This window comes from Balaenoptera acutorostrata, chromosome 1 (genome assembly GCF_949987535.1).
Source record: "Balaenoptera acutorostrata chromosome 1, mBalAcu1.1, whole genome shotgun sequence".
NCBI classification, from domain to species: domain Eukaryota; kingdom Metazoa; phylum Chordata; class Mammalia; order Artiodactyla; family Balaenopteridae; genus Balaenoptera; species Balaenoptera acutorostrata.
This window is the reverse complement of record NC_080064.1, coordinates 38,876,945-38,894,036: the sequence shown is the minus strand read 5'-3', so window position 1 is coordinate 38,894,036 and position 17,092 is coordinate 38,876,945. Positions and strand designations below refer to the sequence as shown.

The following is a 17,092-nucleotide window of genomic DNA, read 5'->3' as shown; positions in this document are numbered from 1 at the left end:
TCCCAAGAGCTGCCACCTGGCCTCTGATTAGAACTACTGATCATGATTATCACTCAGTGAGCACCTAGGCACTGTGCCGAGGACTTTACACCTATTTACTCACTTAATTAGCCCAAGAAGGCTTCCTGGAGGAGAGGAGGTGGAGGACCTGTGACTGTCTGGAGGACATAAGGAAGTGGGGAGGGAGGGAAGATGGCAAGATTAGCCACGAGGAACTCCAGGGACCCGGTGGGATAAGGGACTCTTCCCATGGGGGGTGAGCCATTGCTTCCCAAAGGCAGAGGCAGAGACAGGGGCTGGCCAAGACGGCATGGCCTCTGCACTCCCAGGCACTGAATGTACCCACAGAACCGAAAGTGGGGCTGGAAGCCCAGATGCCCTGCTGACCTCTCCCTTGCTCTGTGCCCACAGGACTACTGTGAGCTGAGCCCCTGACATGTGGGCTGGCCGGGGCCGGCGGCAGGAGGGAGCTGGATGAGTGCCCGGAGTCCCCAGGCCGATGCCGCCCCCGGAGAAGAGCCAGGGCCCCCCGGCCCGGGCGCCCGCGGGCCGCGCTCAAGGCCGGCTGCCCGGCCCGCCGTCCCCAGCGCTGTTCTGCGCCTGCGGCCTGTGCGTGCTGCTGGCGGGCGTGAACGTGACGCTGGTGGGCGCCTTCGCCTCTTTCGTCCCGGGGCACAAGGCGCCGCTCATCGCAGGGCCGGCGCTGCTCGTGCTGGCGCTCGGCTTCTTCGCGGCCTGCTGCGTGTGTAGCCGCCGCCGCGGGCCCGCGCCCCGTTCGCGCTTGACGGCGGCCGCGGGTCCCTGCCAGGGCGGGGGCGGCGGGCGGGTGGCACTGGAGATGGAGAGCAGCGAGCGCACGGCGCAGGACACCACGGCCGTGCAGCTCAGCCCCGCCGCCTCGGCCGCGTCGTCCGGCCGCTCAAGCCCCAGCCGCGGCCCCTTCGCCCTGGACGCCCCCGCGCCCGCAGCCGTCTACGCGCCGCGCGCCGACGGGGTCCGGCGCGACCTGCCCCGGGAGCGCGTCGCCCCCTAGCCGCCCGGGTCCCCGGCCCTGACTCCCCTGTCCTGGTTCCCTCCCATCAGTGCCATTAGGAAAAAAGAGAGGGAGGAGGAGAGACAAGAAAAAGAAAATTTTCATACGGGTCCGGTGCTGGGGCACAGCTGGCCTCCTCTGTCCCATCTCTGGAACTTCCGGGGGAGGGAGGGGGGAGTGTGACGATGGTGTCCAGGCACGGCCCTCAAAGGGTGGGGTCTGCTGGGCCCTAGTTTACCTCACTCCCCAGACGTCCGGAAACGGGGCTGCTGGACCTTCCCTGCCTGGGCACTGTGAGCAGAGCCACTCTGAGGGGCTCTCAGCGAGGCCCGCGCCCCCAAGAGGTGGGAGGAAGAGGGGAAAAAGGAGGGGTTCAGCCTGGGCTGTCTCCTGTCCCCGCCTGCTGTGAAGGGCTGCCCGCTCCCCTTCTGTCCCTCCCCGCCCTCCTTGTCTCTACCCCAGCATGACCTTTTGGGATGAATGGGGGAGGATCTGATCTGAGCCAGATCATCCCTAAGATGGAGCTGTGTTGAGCACACTCCACCCTTTCTGCCTGACTAGAGCGGGGGGAGCTGAGCTGGGGCCGACAGGGAGCAGTGGGGGGGGGGGCTCCTCCCACCCTGAAGGTCTTGGTGTGAACCGCACCGTGTATTCCCGCTGTACCTCGCTCGCTCCTTAATAAATCACCTTTGGAGTCGTTCTCTGCCCTTGTGCAGCGCAGGAGGGAGGAGCGGACTGCGGGGCCTCTGACCCAGCACCCTGGAGTCTCCGGCCCTCCCACCCTGCGGCGGAGTGCTTCATCATCCCAGCACCAGCCCCCCTTGGAGACCTGGAAGGGAGCCCCAGGGAGAGGAGTGCGTGACTGTGAACAAAAGACTGTCTGAGACTGTGGGTGCCTTTGAACGTCTGTGGAAACAGGGTGTCGGATGTGGGGCTGGATGAGTATATGAGTGTGACTGTGGGTGAGACAGCCTGGCTATGTGCATGAGATGGCGAGTGTGGGAGTATTTTGGGTGACACTGTCTGACATCACACCTGTGTGGGAGCGTGTGTGTGTGTGTGTGTGTGTGTGTTGGTGGTTGAGGGCTGGGTCACCCAGCAGGGATGGTGACGCAAGAAGGACTCCCCAGGTCTTGCAAAGCCTACACCTCTCTCCTGGCCTGGCTGAGCTTGCAGTCTGGGCTCAGCCTGTCTTCTGTCCACGTGGGTGAGAGTGCCTGGTAGAGAAATGCAGGCTGCCCTGCAAGAAGAAACAAGGCGGCTGGGGGCTGGGGGGAAGACACTGCAACCCTGGGACAGCCCCTCCTCTCACTTCAGGGACCCAGGCAAGCAGTACCCAGTGATGGTGGCATGCACTGGCCCACCACCCCTGGCTGGCTGCCCTTGGCTTCATCAGCCTCCCTTTCTCTTTCCAGGCTGGGTTCTGCTGCTCTTCTGCCCCGGCCCAGGCACTTTCCACCAGCCCTGGGGCTCTTCCTCCCTTCCTCTGACCCCTTCTCTGCCTCTGCCTCTCCTGCTGTCTCCCTCCCACTGACCTGAACAAGAGTGACTCCCTCTCAGTGGGCGCTGAGCAAGTCATCTCTATTAATTAGCACGGGTCGATGGTCCTAACCTTTGAAGCATCTAGCCACTGGAGCTGATGACCTCTTCTCAGAGTACTTCCCTACCCCCACCTGCATGCATATGTGTGTGTGTGTAAGGAAGGCCACCTCCCCAGGCTCCAGGCCTGTCTCTTCTGGTCCACTGGCAGCCTCAGACGCCACCTGCTGCCTTGGAAGAGTAGGAGGTGAGAGGGGCCACTGCTGATGCCACTGCTGATGCCGCCTTGGGGTGTGGACCACCCTTCTCCCACCACCTTCTTAAGAAGAGGCACCCCAGATTCTAGCCCAGGAATGCCAAGCCCAGCCCAAACCCCTCTCCCTCCTGCTGGCAGAGGCCTGGAGTTGCACCATCAGGGTTTCTTCCTCTTCTACAAGAAGACTTGCAGATCCTGTCTTGGAGCCTGGCTGCTGGAGAGGAGAGTAAGCATGTGATAGGGTTCAAGGAAGTGGGCCACAGATCGATGGTGTGAGTGAATAGAATGGGATCAAGGTGGCAACAGAGGGCGGGTTGTGGAGCATGGCTCCTTGGAGTCTCCCTTCCATTGTCACTGCCAGCTGAAGGTCATCTTTTGTCCTGTCTGTGCCTCCTCTCCCTCCCCAGGCACACCAGGAGATATGCTCTATACCCCAGGACCCACTTTCCAATCAGCCAGCCCTAGCAAAGCCCCCCAGTATCCCTCCAGGCCTGCCACACCCGGGGACCCTTCCCCTCATATCCCTTCAGGCCCCCCTAGGGCAGTGCGTCCACCATGGAGCCAGCAAGGCCCAAGGGCAGCCGCAGTCTCCACACACAAGGAGGCTGGAGGATTGCCCTGTCCCCACACGTCTGCGGGCCCCTCCCAGGCAGGCTCCAGGCCCTGAGGGCAGAGAGGGGCTCCAGGGGGCCAGCGGGTGGGGAGCAGGTTTCTGTGGAAGGAGAGGAGGTGATTCTGACGGCACAGAGGCAGCAAGCTCCCTGACCTTGAGGAATCTGAGCAGGGACTGGCACCTCCCGCTGGGACACTGCCGAGGGGTCCTGGGATGAAGGCTAAACGCTCCCACTCCCACTCCTGGCCCTGAGATTCAGAACTGAGGCACCAGGGTATGTTCTCAGAGGTCCAGGGGCTGCAGTGGAGGACACATAGCTGGTCCTTCTGAAAGGAGGGGTGCCGCCTGGGGCCTGGGGGAGCTCAGGGGTGGCACAGTGAGGCCACCTCCCAGAGGGCCAAGACAAGGGAGCCCACTAAGGGCCGGGAACTCGGATCCTCTCCGTCTCTTCCCACTAGAAGAAACGAGGGCGGCCACTTAGGACCATTTTTTACTAATTAATTCAACAAATAAACCCTGAGCCCTACTATGAACCCATAGCTTGGTGAACAAGCTCTGGAGGAGCTTACGTTCTGCTTGGGGGAGAATTAAAGAATTAAATAAGTAAACAAGACAAAAAATACTAGCTAGTTGATAGTGCTGTGCAGAAAATCACAATAGGAAGGTGTGACAGAGGGACTTCGATGGCTGGAGAGGTCTTCTCTGAGAGATGACATTTAAGCTGAGCTCTGACAAGAGTTAGCCACGCATGGGTCTAGAGCAAGAACATTTCAAGCTCAGGAAAATGGCCAGTGCAACCCTAAGGTGAGAATGAACTTGGTTTCCATGTGTCAGACCAAGAAAGAAGGGCTGTAGAGACAAAGGTGGGAGATGAAGTTGGAGAAGGAGGGAGTGGGCATAGTGCTCAGCTCCTGTAAAGTTTAGTAAGCAGGGTGAGGAGCTGGGATTTTATTCTCCGTGAGATGGGAGCCACTGGCGGGTTTTAAGCAGGGAAGTGACATGATCTGATTTATGATTGCACAGCTCACTCTGCCTGCTATGTGGAAAATAGATGTTGAGGGACACGAGGGAAAAGAGGGGCCAGGTTAGGAGGTCATTGCAGTGGGAAACGCTGGGAGTCAGGACCAGAGTGGTGGCTGTGAGCTGGGCCAATTCGACACCCATTTTTGAGGTCTCCCTGTCAGGAGAGTTTAAGGGAGTGAAAGAGAGGAATCTGGAAGGAAGTTCTAGAATTTTGGTTTGAGCAGCTGGGCATATGGTGGAGGAAAAGCAAGGGCTGTGGTCAGATGAAAGGTCTGTAAACCCAGTGGAGCTGTCCTGTAGGAGCTGGAGCCGCAGGCCCGAGTTCCAGATGGAGAGCCCTGGGGAGGCAGATGCAGAAACCATTGACCTGTGGGTGGTGGTGAAGCCATGAATCCAGATGAGGCGTATGAGGAGAGATGAAGACCAGGAACCAGAACCTAGAGTAGTGCAGCCTCTGACTCTAGGGGAGAGAAGGGACTTGAAGTTGCCCAGTTCTGAATCTTGCCCAACCTTCTGCTGATGCCAGTGCCTTTCTGGTGAGGTCTGTGCACTAGGAGTTGGGGATCAGGGAGAAGTGAGTAGAATGTGAGCTCGAAGAGGTTGGGACTTCTGGCTTATTCACAGCTGTGCACTCAGTGCCTACCTGGCACAAGGTAGGTGCCCCATAAATATTTGTCAAATGACTGAATGAGTAAAGGGTGTGAATGTTATCACACAGCTAAGGTTCTGGGCCGCCGGAAATAGGGATTTATCAAGATGCCTGATTCTGGACAGGAAGGAAGAAAAGCTCCTTATGCGTGTGGGAGTTCTCCTGGTCAGTTCTTGTTTTCTGCTTTGTGGGGAGGTGGGGTGACGCAGGAATATAGAGCTGGCTAGATGGGCGTTAATGGATGCACCTGAGGGCCAGGCTCCCCTACGTAGGAGATGGCCAGATGGATGGGCTAAGACTGAGGAAACCGGCACTGCTAGGGAGTACCACCAGAGGGCACCCTGGGCACATGACAGGGGATAGAGGTGACAGCCCAGCCAGACTGCACAACTTTGCCTTTTCCTCTTCTGAGGAGGTGGGGAGTAGGGAGTTGGGTGTGCACGAAGGGGGTGGGTGTTAAAGTCACCCAGATTCACTAAGTGACACCTCCGTCCCTGGAACCTGACCTTACCACAGAGGGAGGCCTGATGCTGGACACAGACATCCTTTATCAAGGACACAGGTAAGTCCTGGGTCTGGTCCTAGACTGAGCCCTCACTCTGATTTTAGACTGAGTCCTGACCTGAGCTTGAGCCTGATCACATTCTGAGCCTTGACCCTGCCTGGGCCATACAGTGAACACTGATCCTGATCTTAGACTGAGCTCTGACTTGAACCCTGACCTTTATCAAAAATTGAACCCTGATCTGTGCACAGACTGAGTCTTGGTCATGGACAAACATTAAGCCCTTATTCTGGTCACAGACTGAGCCCTGACCCTGATGCATGCACTAAGGCCTGATTCTAGTAACAGGTTGAGCCTGACGCTGGTCACAGAGCCCTGAATCTGGTCCCAACCTGAACTCTGACCCTAATCAATACACTGAATGCTGACCCTGAGCTAAGACTGAGCTTTCCTCATGGTCACAGACTGAGCCTTGATCCCTAAGACTGGCTCCCACACACCCCATTGACTTCAGGACCTTCCAGATGAGGTTCTCAGCCAGGCTTCAGCCCCAGAAGGAAGTAACCTCTGGAAACACTTTGGAAGGGGAAAGAAGGAATTCTGGGTCTCTGAATGGTCCGGAAACTCCTAGACATTGCATCCCTGAGAGGCCAGACAGAGAAAGGCCGGTTCTAGGCTGTCCGGGACATGAGGGACGAAGGACAGCTGGGCCTTCTCCAGATACCCCTGGAGCTCTGGTGAGGCCTGCCCGCCTGCCTGTGCGTCTGGGGGGCCCCCAGCCTGGGCGTCTCTTTCATCTGCACTTCTGACTCCCGCTGAAACCCAGGCAAGTCCCTTCCACTCACTGGGCTGTGCTCCACCCCTCGTTACCTTTCAGGGCAAAAGGGAGAAGGTGACCAGGTCATGACTGAGGGCCCCGTGTCCCCACCGTGTCCCCTGGCGGGAAGAGAAGCCCCCTCACTCTGGCCAGTCGCTGCAGACAAGCAAGAGAAAGTGAATCACGCTCAAGGCGGCTCCAGCCAGGCCTCAGCCTCAGGTTGGCAGTGGCGGGTGAGACAGGAGCAGGGAGGCGGGAAGGAGGAGTCCCGGAGGTCCCTGTACCCTCCCGGGGTCTGGTGTGTGTGTGTGTGTGAGGACAGGCGGGTCCGCCAGGCACCACGCAGCCCCTCCGCAGGGCACACTGCCCAGGTCAGGGCCGGCCCGGGGAGCCTCGGCCCTGCGGCCCGAGCGGGCCTCTGCCAGGCCCTCCACAGGCTCACCTTGGGCGGCACTGGCGCGGGGGTGGGGGCCGAGCCAGGCGGGAGCCGGGGCGGGGGAGGGGCGGCTCGAGTCAAAAACGCTGACGCCGAAGACAATGAGCTCTCCCAGGCTGAGGCAACTCATTTGGTCCCGGCCACGCTTTATTAAATTCTCATAAACCTGTCAGGGGGGACAGGGCTCGCTTCAGTTTACCTCATTAGCCCGACACAATGACAGTGGGGGGGGTATGCCGAGGGGGGGTGGTAAGGGGAGGCCAGCGCTCAGCTCTGAGAACCGAGCCAGCCGGGAAGATAATTGAATTAAGTGGCTTTTGTTAATGGTTTTTAAGACTCCGAAGTGTAAATAACATTTAGGGGCTTTCTTTTAACGGGGCTGGGGTTTCAGAGACCCGGGGAGATTAGGGGAGGCCCAGCCCGGGTCCCTGCCCCTCTGCCCGCACCCCAGGGGAGCTTGGGAGGGGCGACCCGCCGGGGCTGCCCCAGGATGCGGCGAAGTTACTCTGCGAGGAGCGAGGGGAAGGGCCAAAGAAGGTGCGACAACTTCCTGGTGGGGCTTTGAACAGAGACTGGGAGAGAGGGTCCCGCAATCTCGAGCGGGCGGAGAGGCAGGGGCTGCCGGTGGTGAGCTGCCCAGGCCTGCAATGCCACCATTGGACAGAGTGGCCAGGGCTATCCCTGGGGTGCTACTGGAGGCGTGGACTCTGAGGGTCAGGGGACCTGGCCTTCTGGGGGTGTGGGGCGGAGCAGTGTTCATTCCTCGCTGCGAGGTCAGCGGGACTAGGCGGTTATGGCTGTATTGCTTATGGCCGCTGGGAGGGGCACCCCCGGGAGGGAGTGGGCGCCCCTTCGCAGGACATGTGGGAAGGCTGTGGTGGCCTGTGGACTAGACCCCAGGCTTCCTGAAGGAGACTGGACTTGAACTGAGCTACAAGAGAACCTGCAGGTAGGGGTGGGGAGTTCATGTCTCTGGGGGCACAGGGCCTGGGCAGCTGCATTCCAGGGAACAGGGACATGGAAAAGCTGCTTGGAAAGCTGTCTCCTGGTGTCCTCAGTCACAGCTTCTCCCTCTCTGCAGACAGGACCAGGTCCAGGAGCTGACGGGGCTGGAGGCGAAGGGCTCTGGGCTAGGTCCCAAGGGGCTGGAGGGGGGGGCGGGGCTGGCCCTAGGCCAGCCCACAAAGGGTTAAGGCATTAATCGCCCTGCATGCGACAAAGGGAAGTGAGTTTTCTGATCCAGAAAGGATCAGTCCCTGGGACGCCCCATCAGGCCCTTCAGCGTGAAATTACACCCCAGCGGGGGTGCTCCCCTCCCCCCCACACACACTACCCGCCTAGGCCTGGCACAGGATTAGGGCCTGGAGTCATCAGCTTAATAGATCCCACCACCACCCCAACCCCTTCTCCCCCAGAGCCTTCAGTGGAGACTTCAGTGGAGCCTCCAGGCCTGCGCCAGCCTCTTTCCTCACCAGCTGTCCACCTGGCTGTCGATCTGATCTGTCTGGTCCTCTCTGGCCTCATTCTTGGTCTGCTCCTTCCATCCGTCTCCTCAGCTGCACCCTGACCCCACTCTCTATTTGAGTTTCTTCATAACCTTTAATCAACACCCCAAACATATTTGTTTCAGCACCTATCTACCTGTTGTCTGTCTCCCCACCAGCAATGAGTGCCTTGGGAGCAGGGACAGTCTCGTTCAGCACTGCAGCCCCAGTTCCCAGGCTGTGTCTGGCACATAGATGGTGCTCAGTAAACATTAGTTGACTGAGGCCCCTCCTATCCACCTCACAAAGACCGGTGGCGGGTGGTCCCTAAAGTGTGGGCACTGGGGCTCAAGACGGAGAGGAGGGAGCTAAAGCCTGTGCCAAGACAGGGCCACATCGTCAGGAAGAGAAGAGACAGGGACTGGACTACAGCCTCAGCCTCAGGCCCAGCCTCATCTCTAAAGGAGAAGGGCGAGGCCCTGCATGGCCAAAGGGTGCTCACTGGTCCTTGGGCACCATCCCTAGACACCCCTTCATCCCACTTCCTTGGGCAGCTGCTGGGCCTTTGCCACGAGTGCCTCCAAGCCCCATCTGCACCCACAGGGGGTCATGTGGTCCAGCATGGGGAGAGGCCCTGGATGGAACGACTGAGGAAACTAGGGGGTGAATATCACACAGAAGAGAAAACTCAGCAGGACATTCAGAAAGCAAGGCCATCCAAGGCAGGCAGGTGGCCTGAATAGACTACCCTCCAACCTCTACACAGGAAATAGAGGCCCAGAAAAGGCCAGGGCTTGCCCAGGGCCGCAAAGCAAGGCCAGACAGGAACCGGGCTCCCAGGGTCCCAGGCAGAGCCCACCCCTCACACTGCACCTCCAGTTCAGTTAGACAGGTGCAGTATTGGTTCCGCAACAACTCTGAGCCTGGCTCTGTCCATGCCAAGTCCTGCTCAGGGAGCTCCATCTGGGTGTCCCTGGGTGGCCAAGAGGGGTCAAGAGAGGGAGGGGCTAAGGAGTGATCAGGTGAGGCTTCCCGGCGAGGGTGCATATGGATGGGTTCTGAAGAGTGAACAGGCTTTCCCCAGTAGGCCTGATCAGCAAGAGCAGACAGGTGGGAAGGGGTACAGTGAGTGTGGGAGGTGCCACGTGGTCCAGTTTGGTTGGACGTCCCAGAACAGTGTGAATAGATGTCTTCTGTGTGCACACCACCCCCACCCCCCAGGCCAGGCCTGATGAGGAGGAGGCAGGTTTCAGCTTAAATGAGGAAGAACTCCCCAGTCAGACCTGAAGCAGGCTGCCCTGCAAGGTAATGAGCTTCCCGTCCCTGCGGGTTCGTGGGCGGGGTCTGGGTGTTAGTGACTCCTGCCCAAATGGGGACTGAACTGGAGGATGTCTGTTCTGAGAACCTGTAGCAGGAATCCCCAGACCATCCACACACACACCAGGCCCTCCAGGAGGCAACCGCCACCCCACCCTTGTCCATTCGCTTGGGCTTAGTGGGATCCTGGCAGCTAGAACAGGAGAAAGGGAGAGGAAAAGACAGGCAGAAAGACTCCTTTTGCAGGTCCAGCTACTCCAGGTCCTGCCTGTATACCTGGAGCTTCCACCCAGCGCAGTCAGGGGCTTCAGTCCAAGCCCAACTTAAACACAGGGACTGAGGCCCAGAGAGGGACTTCTCCCATGTCCCACAGTCCGAGAGGCAGGTCGGGGCTTGCTGGCTGCACGGTCTCTCTCTAGGTGGCTTACCAAGAGCAGACTGAAGGTAAGTCTGAATGAGGCAAGCCTCTCAGGCATCTTGTCGGCCCTGCCTCCAGAGGGGCCGTGTATGCTGGGGAGGGACCCCAGGGCCGAGGATGCCCTGCACCTGCTAAAAGAACCAAAACTCCCTTTCATCTGTCCCATGTCGTCAAGCATCCACCTCAGCCTAGCCTGCGTTGTTCCTGAGGCACTAGGGCTCCTGTTTCTTGGCGTTCTCTCCTCCGGGAAAATCTTAAGGTAAAAAAGAAAGTGTTCCCGCCCTCCTGGCTGCCCAGCACATCTGTGTGGAGGTGAGGGATGGATGGGCTGAACTCTGAAGGACCCAGGCTTCCAGGTCTGCAGCCGCTCAGGTGGGGACGGCAACAAAGAGCAGCTTTGTAAGCACATGCTCACACTCACACGCACCCGCACACGCCCCACACGAGCTCTTTCCAAGAATGGCTCTTCAACCCTGGTTGCCAAGATAAAGGAACCACTGGGCAGTCAGCCCCCAGGAGGAAATATCGCTCCTGTGGCCTTTGTTGTTCAAAGGGCTTTGTGAAATCTCCAGACTCCTCTTGGAACGGATCCCAGGCGATTTCCCCACAGCTGGGGACTTAGGTGAGGATGGCACAGCCTCCCCAGCCTGGCAGGGGGAGGAGCACCCCAGGGGGCCAGGCTTAGAATCATTAGCAGCCGTGGCAGTGGTTTAATCCTCCGCTTCCATTATTAGCTCACTGGATTCCCACAGGCTGGGGGGTAGACAGAGATCTCCCCATTTTACGGATGATAAAACAGAGGTTCACAGAAGCCTAGCAGCTTATTAAAACAGCCCCACAGTGAGTCACTGCTAGAAATGAAATTGACTTGGTTCCAGTGACAGACTTAGCTCAGCCCTGCCCCGAATTGAGCTCTGCCCTGGCCCCATTCTGAGCCCCAACTCTGACCTCTAATTGAGCTGTGATTTGCCCTAGACTGAGCCCTACACCCAGCCCCAAATGATCCCTGATCCCAGCCACACACAAAGCTTTGACCCTGGCCCCATTCTGAGCCCCACCTCTGTCCCCTAAGCGATATGCCCTGGGCTGATCCCTGATTCTAGCCTCAGACTTATTCCTGGCCCTGTTCCAGACCAATCCCTGATCCTTGCCTCAGATTGCCTCTCCTGTTAGCTGTAAACCTCACGAGGTTAGAGACCTGTGCTCCTCATTCACTGCTGCTACTTCACATTTATGTATGTGTGATTATTCGAGTAATCTCTATTTTACCCACTAGACAATCATAGGGCCAGTCTAGTTTTGTTCGCCAGCACTTGTAAGAATGTAATCATAGCAATAAAAACAAGTATTTATTAAATGCCAGGCTTTGTGCTAAGTGTTTTACAGATGTTATTTAAACCTCACAAAGAACCCCGAAGTCAGTGTTATCATTAGGCTGTTTTACAGATGAGGACACTGAGCCCCAAGATCATACTAGGAGGAAGTATACAGAAGTGTAGTATATTCTTAGTGGTTCCCTCCACCCATCACACTCAGCTGCCTGGTGAGAGATGGGGGTGGACAGGGAAGGCTCAGCTGTAAGACGAAGTGGAGGCATTCGGGCAGGTGGGAGAAGTTGAGAGCTTTCTGGAGACTCTGAGTTTCTAAAGCCTCAGAAGGGCCGAGTGAGTCAGACTGAGGGAGATTGTGATGAGGGAGTGAGAGCCGCTACATAATTGGTGGAGTCCGGGGCAATATGAAAATGCAGGGTCCTTTGTTTAAAAGTTAAGGATTTTGAAATGGAGACATCAGAACAATGCAGGGCTTGAGCCCAGGGGCCTATGTGTCCCCAAGGTGTCCTCAAGAGAGCAGATGGCGTGTGAGGATGGATGCATGGAGTCAGGGAACGAGGGTGTTAAACGGCAGCTCGGGCCCGGGTCTGACTCTCGTGCGGGTATCTGGGCAGTGTCTTCAGCAGGCCCAGGGCAGCAATCGTGGAGTATCTCCAGGCACCAAGCTGGCAGTGTGGCTTGGAGGCCTGTGTGTAGGGGGGAGTTGGAGCCACTATCCCAGCATTGGGGGGATGCTGTCCGGAGTGTAAGCCAGGAAGAGTGCACATCTGGGAGTGGGGCAAGTGTGCAACCTCCAGGCGAGGCTGAGGGCTTGTATGGGTGGTGTGTGCAAGCGTAGCAGAGACAGACACACAGACACCCTGAGACTGTGTGGTGCAATGCAGAAGTCAGCACGTCCCGTGTGTATCACAGAGAGGATACGTGTGTGAGTGTGTGTGTGGTTGTGAGCAGGGGAGGGTACAAGTGTCCCTGGGAGTTGGGAGTGTGTGTGTGTGACTGTGGGTGAGAATGTATGCAGATCCCCACCTGTCCTCCTGGGGCTGGCCCTGTCCCCGTTAGGAGGGGCTCCCAGGGGGAGATGTCTCCCAGCCTGACAGCCCCCAGGCCTTGGAGGGGCCAGGTCCCCTCTGGGAGACCTTCCTGCCTGCATAGGGTGAGCAGAGCTGCACAGCTGCCTCCTAGGCTGCCCGGGTGATCCTGGGCCAGTGGTGTCAGGTTCCTGGTGCCGGGCCCTCCCTCTGTAGCCCTCTGAGGGCCTTTGTTGGAAGTTCAGACAAACTTGTCAGGGGGGCGGGCAGGAGGCTGCCTCCTAATCGGCTTTCCCAGAAGGGAGCGGAGAATGAGAGACGGGGCGGGGTGGAGGTGGGGGAGCTCCAGGCCCGACAGCTCTGTGGGAAATGGGGGAGGGGAGGACCCCACCCCGCCCTAAAGGGGTCAATCCCCCAGGACCCTCTCAGATGGTGCCCCTTCCACAGGGCCCCCAAGGAACCCTGGACCGAAGGAAAACAGGGGCCAAGGTCTAAGGAAACGAGGATTCAGGGAGAAGCTCCAGGGAGCCCCTATGCCTTTCTCGTCTCACCCACCGTGGGCTGTCTGAGCACCTACTGCGTGCCAGGCACAGGCCACTTAGCCCCTCGGCCTCCTCCAGACCCTTCTCCTCTTGATCTCACCTAAGCCTCCCAGGAAGCAGGCTGGACATAGTTAATGATTCCCAGTCAACAGAAAAGGAAACAGAGGACTAGAAAGGGGCAGTTATTTGCCCAAAGTCAACAGCAAACCGGGAACAGCTTGTCCCAACTCCATAACAGAATCTTCTTTGCTTTGTAGTCAGTGTTTCGCTGAGGTCCCATCCTCAGAGTCCCCTGTGTGATCTTACTTAGTGACATGGTTTCATTCTCTGTCTCTGTTGACAACCACCAAGGTGAAGTGCATGGATTCTGAGGTTAGCCAGGTTCATACCTTGGTTTGCCCAATACTTAGCTGTGTGGTCACGGGCAAGTTATTTAACATCTCTATGCCTCAGTTTCTTTATCTGTTAAATGGGGATAATAATACCACATAGCGTTATGTGAGTATTAAATGACAATATCTGTGAGGTGCCAGTCACGGAGAAAGTGTTATGTAAGTACTTATTAAATAAAGTCTAAGCAGCGCAGACAGACCCCTCTTTTGCGCCCTGATCTAGTACATCCCAACATCTTCCCTTGAATAAATTAAAGGTGCCCCAAAGACCAGTCTAACTCGGGCTCATTCCCCTCACGCCAGCCCAAGGGTCCCCATCCACCAAGCCAGAGACTCAGGAGCACCCTTGACCCCTCCCAAGCCTGCAGTAACCATAGTAACTCTACTTCCTAAATCTCTCATCAGTCTGACCCCTCCTCCCACCCCTCCTCCCCTAGTCCACATTGATGCCACCCTCCTCCCACCAGGACGTGACAGTGGCCTCCTCTCCCGTCTCCTTACCTCCTCCCGAGCCACCATGCAGCAAAGGTATGGGGGGGGGGGTCAGGATTTTCTAAGATGCAGATCTGATCACCCCACTCCCCCACTGGAAATAGCTCCCAACGCCCCTTGGGCTTGAGTCCAAGCTCCCAGCTTCCCTTTCCCTCGTCAGCCCCTGACACTACCCCCACCTTTCTCAAGCCCCACCTGGACAGGCCCTGGCTCCCCCAGGGCTCGGGGCTCACCAGCCGTAGGTCCTGCAGCTCTGTGTGTGCTGTGCCTCCCAGGATACTCTTCTCTCTTGCCCTCCTGGTGAACACTGGACCTATGGGACTCAGCTCAAAAGTCCCCCTCCCAAGGGGCCTTCCTGACCTCCCTGGGCTGAGCTAGGGACCCCTCTTCTGAACTCCCATGGTTCTCTATTTTTTGAACCCCAAATAACCCTGTTTTGTACTGTCTTGAGAGAAGGGACCATGTTTTCCTTACTCGTTTCTATGTACCCAGCACAGGGCCAGGCATACAGCAGGTGCTCAGTAAGTGCTGAGTGCATGAGTGATTTGAACTGCAGAGTTCCCGGGGCGCCCTCTCCACCAGGGAAGGTGTATACCTGGGGCAGAGGTATGTAGGGGTAGGCGGGGCTCAGGTCCGGGAGGGGCAGTAGGAGATTTGGGGCAGACATTTGATCAGCCAGCCCCTCCCAGGCAGGTGGGAAGGCAAGGTGAAGGGGGTGCTCCCCGCCCTAATCCTCAGCCCCACTGGGGAGAGAGGAATGTGCCTCCTAGGGTCCAGCAGCGACCTGGGAAATGGGGGGCTCAGGGCCCCATGGGTCCCTCTGGCCTGAGGCGCCTTCCCTGGGAAGCCCAGCAAGCAGCTCCCTGCACACTAGTCAGGTCTGCCGGTGTTCTCCTCCCAGGAAACCCCCAGAGGGGACTCTCACCCCCAAACCCCAACCCCGAGCCTGCACCACCCCTTCTGGCTCAGGGGCCCTGTGCAGACCCTCTGTGCAGAACCCCGGGGAAGGGCCATGACGGCTGAGTAGGGGAAATTGCCAGTCGTCTTTTTCTTAAAAGGAGGAGCTTCATAAATCTCCAATCCATCCAGCCACCACAGCAGAGTCCCTCTTCCTCCTCTGCTTCCTCACCTCTGAGGACAATGGGCTCCCTCCCTCCACAAGCTGCCTATCCCATTGGAGAGCAGCTCTGGCTTTAGATCCAGTGTGCCTTTCTGTCATTCCCACAGAACCCCCGCCCCTCTCCGTCCTACATACCCATCGCCGAGACTACCCCGAATACCCTCAGCTGGCCCTAGCCCCCAGCAGCCCTGCCACACAGGCTTGGGTGAGGACCAAGCAGCCCAAGAAGATGGTGGAACCCTTCCCCGCCCTGGTCCCTCTGCTCCCCATGACCTCCCCAGAGTGGCACACCAGCCACAGACTGGTGAGGGCCCTGGAGGGAGTGGCCAATCACAAGGCAGTCCTGCCTTCCTCCCCCACTGGCCACAGTGCTAGACCACTGTGACCACTGGCCACAGCGCTGGATCACCGTGAGCAGACCTTGAGGCAGACGACATCTGCTCAGCCCACCACGGGCATCTCTGGGAATGAACCTGGACTGAGGGCTGTGCTGCCAGATTCTCTTTTATTAGCCAAGTAGGACAGAGAACAGGTCACAACATCACAGGAAGTCAGACAGACAGACAGAGGGATACACAGGACAGAGTGTCATGCTGCTGTACTACGCAGGGGGTGGAGCAGGGGAAGGGCATTTGAGTCTTGTTTTTTCAACTAACAGAATAAATAAATATGGTACACAGTGGTTTTGCCACGGGCTGGCACGACCTCTAAGCACAAAAGGTCACAAAACAGCTGGTTTGGAAAGCAGTCTGTACAGCCCGCTGTTGTGGAGTTGGGGTGGGGGCCCAGGCCCCTGGATCATGCTCTGGGGAAGTGAGGAAGCAGGGAAATGGAGACCTCAAACAGGAGGGAGAGGAGAGGAATGAGGCCTTCCTGGAAGGAACAGTCAGAGCCTCTGGCTCTCAGCCTTGAGATGACCAGGCCAACCTGGGAGAGACTTCAGCCTCAGTCTCAGGTGTGGTGGGCCTGCCCCAAGCTCATAGGAGATGCAGGGTACCGCTTACAAGTACTCTCCCCTCTTGCTCTCTAGCTGCTTTCAGTCACTGAGGCTGGTCCCCTAAGCTACGTTGAGATCTGCCCGGGGAAGGGGACGACATATACTTTCCTTGCCTTCTCTGGGCTGGTGGAATTGGGTCAATTGAATGAGGAAGTATTGACAAAGCTCTGAGGGAAGATGGGCTGAGCTGGAGGTGGGCCTGGTTCTGCCATAAGAGAACATGACTCCAGGGTGGACTTGCTCCTTGGGAAGTCAGGGGAGGCTTCCTGGAGGAGGTGGTAATGTCTAGAGCTATTGGATTCCAAGGTCCAGTGACAGGCATTTGCCTCCAGGGACAGGCAAAAAGCTTCAGTCCCCATGCCTGGGCTAGATGAGATTGCTTTCATTTCAGAAACAGAACTTCCTGGAGCTGATCGCAGAGGATAAACCAGAAATCCCTATTGTCTCCTAGAGTCTCTGCTACCCTCCTGTCTCCCTGCCCAAGTCTCTCCTCTGATCTCCTGTGGCTGTTGGATTCACCTTCCAAATCTCAGATACCTGATCCTGGCTCAACTGATCCCCCTGTTCAGAAACCCTCACCTGCCTGCCTTGGTCCCTGCCACATCCAGGTGAGATCTTGGATTCAAGACCCTCAGCCCCACCTCTCATGAAGCCAGCCACCATTTCCCCATCATCCACAAAGTCTCACTCCACTGCTTTGTTCAAACAGCTTTCTTGGCCCAAGCTACCATCCCCCTCACTTTGCTCCCATCCAAAGCCTTCTCCATCTGCCCTAGCCCAGACGAACTCCCCAAGGGTCATGGGCATCGACTACTCTGCAAAGCAATCCTGCCAGTAGACCCCCCTCTCTTCCCACTGGGAGAGGAGGTAAGCCTTAGGAATCTTTACCCTGGTTTTCAGATGCAACTTCCCTAAGCAGGGTGTGGAGGCTTCAGTGGTGAGTTGCACAGGGTTGGGCATCATGACCCAGAATCTGTGCAAGCCATTTCCCTCCCCTTACCCTGAGCCCCTGAGACCATGTGAAGGCTTAGAGATGGGATGACCACAGAGGCTGGACTAAAACCCAAGAAAAACAGGATCAAATCCAGATTGTCTCAACT

The 17,092-nt window shown here is 57.6% G+C and overlaps 1 protein-coding gene across 1 annotated transcript; it reads left to right on the top strand.

Moving 5' to 3' along the window:
* The first annotated feature begins 499 nt into the window (after nt 1-499).
* TMEM275 (transmembrane protein 275) lies at nt 500-1,033 on the top strand. Its single transcript, XM_057542928.1, has one exon. It carries the CDS (start codon nt 500-502, stop codon nt 1,031-1,033), a length of 534 nt encoding a protein of 177 aa, XP_057398911.1.
* The last annotated feature ends 16,059 nt before the right edge of the window (nt 1,034-17,092 follow it).

Coding starts and splice junctions, on each gene's coding strand:
- TMEM275 (XM_057542928.1), top strand. CDS start 500: ATGCCGCCCCCGGAGAAGAGCCAGGGCCCCCCGGCCCGGGCGCCCGCG.